We start from the raw sequence: 598 nt of genomic DNA, 5'->3' as shown, positions 1-598 counted from the left end.
AAAGTAACCTTAACTAAAACTAACTGGACATTGAACTGGACACTTCCTTTTCAGAAGATTTCGTCATCTATTCTTTGTACTTGTAATGAGGCAAATGAAACGTAACTGGCTCACCGTATACAGATGTGGATCAGGGGGCTGGCACAGTGCGCACTGTTGTCCGCATTTGCATCTCCTACAGGTGAGGTAGTCAGCATCCCAGCCCGCCTCGACTCGCAACGCTAGAAGCTGCTGGAAGATCTTCCGGTGGTACTTCCGGTGGATCTTGAGGTGTTGCAGTGAGAACACCGATCCGTCTGTCTGGGGAATTAAATGAGTTGGAGAAAAGTTAGGAAAAAGGAATCTGTTTTATAAATTGAATGAGGGGTGAGTATGTAAACGCGGTGCTGTTTGATAGCAAAGACCAAATTTACAATCATACAATCATGAAACCTAGAGGGCAGGTATACATGTTCTGTCGACTGTGAATTAGTTTATCAATTCAACTTCACCAATTCAATCTCCCGAAGCGCTTAGCTACAGAGGAGTCAGTTCCTAACCTTCACACAGAGCAACTGCATGTGCAACGCCACTTGAAGTTATGGGAGCCCAAAGTTTA

The 598-nt window shown here is 44.5% G+C and overlaps 1 protein-coding gene across 1 annotated transcript in view; it reads right to left on the bottom strand.

Moving 5' to 3' along the window:
• LOC119585566 overlaps positions 1 to 598 on the bottom strand; it is a gene marked incomplete at its 5' end in the record, with an annotated part of 4,984 nt that overhangs the window by 2,247 nt on the left and 2,139 nt on the right. The window contains 1 exon segment of the mRNA XM_037934234.1: positions 115 to 300. Coding sequence (XP_037790162.1) covers positions 115 to 300 — 186 coding nt within the window.

This window comes from Penaeus monodon, chromosome 20 (assembly GCF_015228065.2).
Source record: "Penaeus monodon isolate SGIC_2016 chromosome 20, NSTDA_Pmon_1, whole genome shotgun sequence".
Classification (NCBI taxonomy): domain Eukaryota; kingdom Metazoa; phylum Arthropoda; class Malacostraca; order Decapoda; family Penaeidae; genus Penaeus; species Penaeus monodon.
Note: the sequence above shows the minus strand (reverse complement) of the source record. Positions and strands in the feature narration are given on the sequence as shown.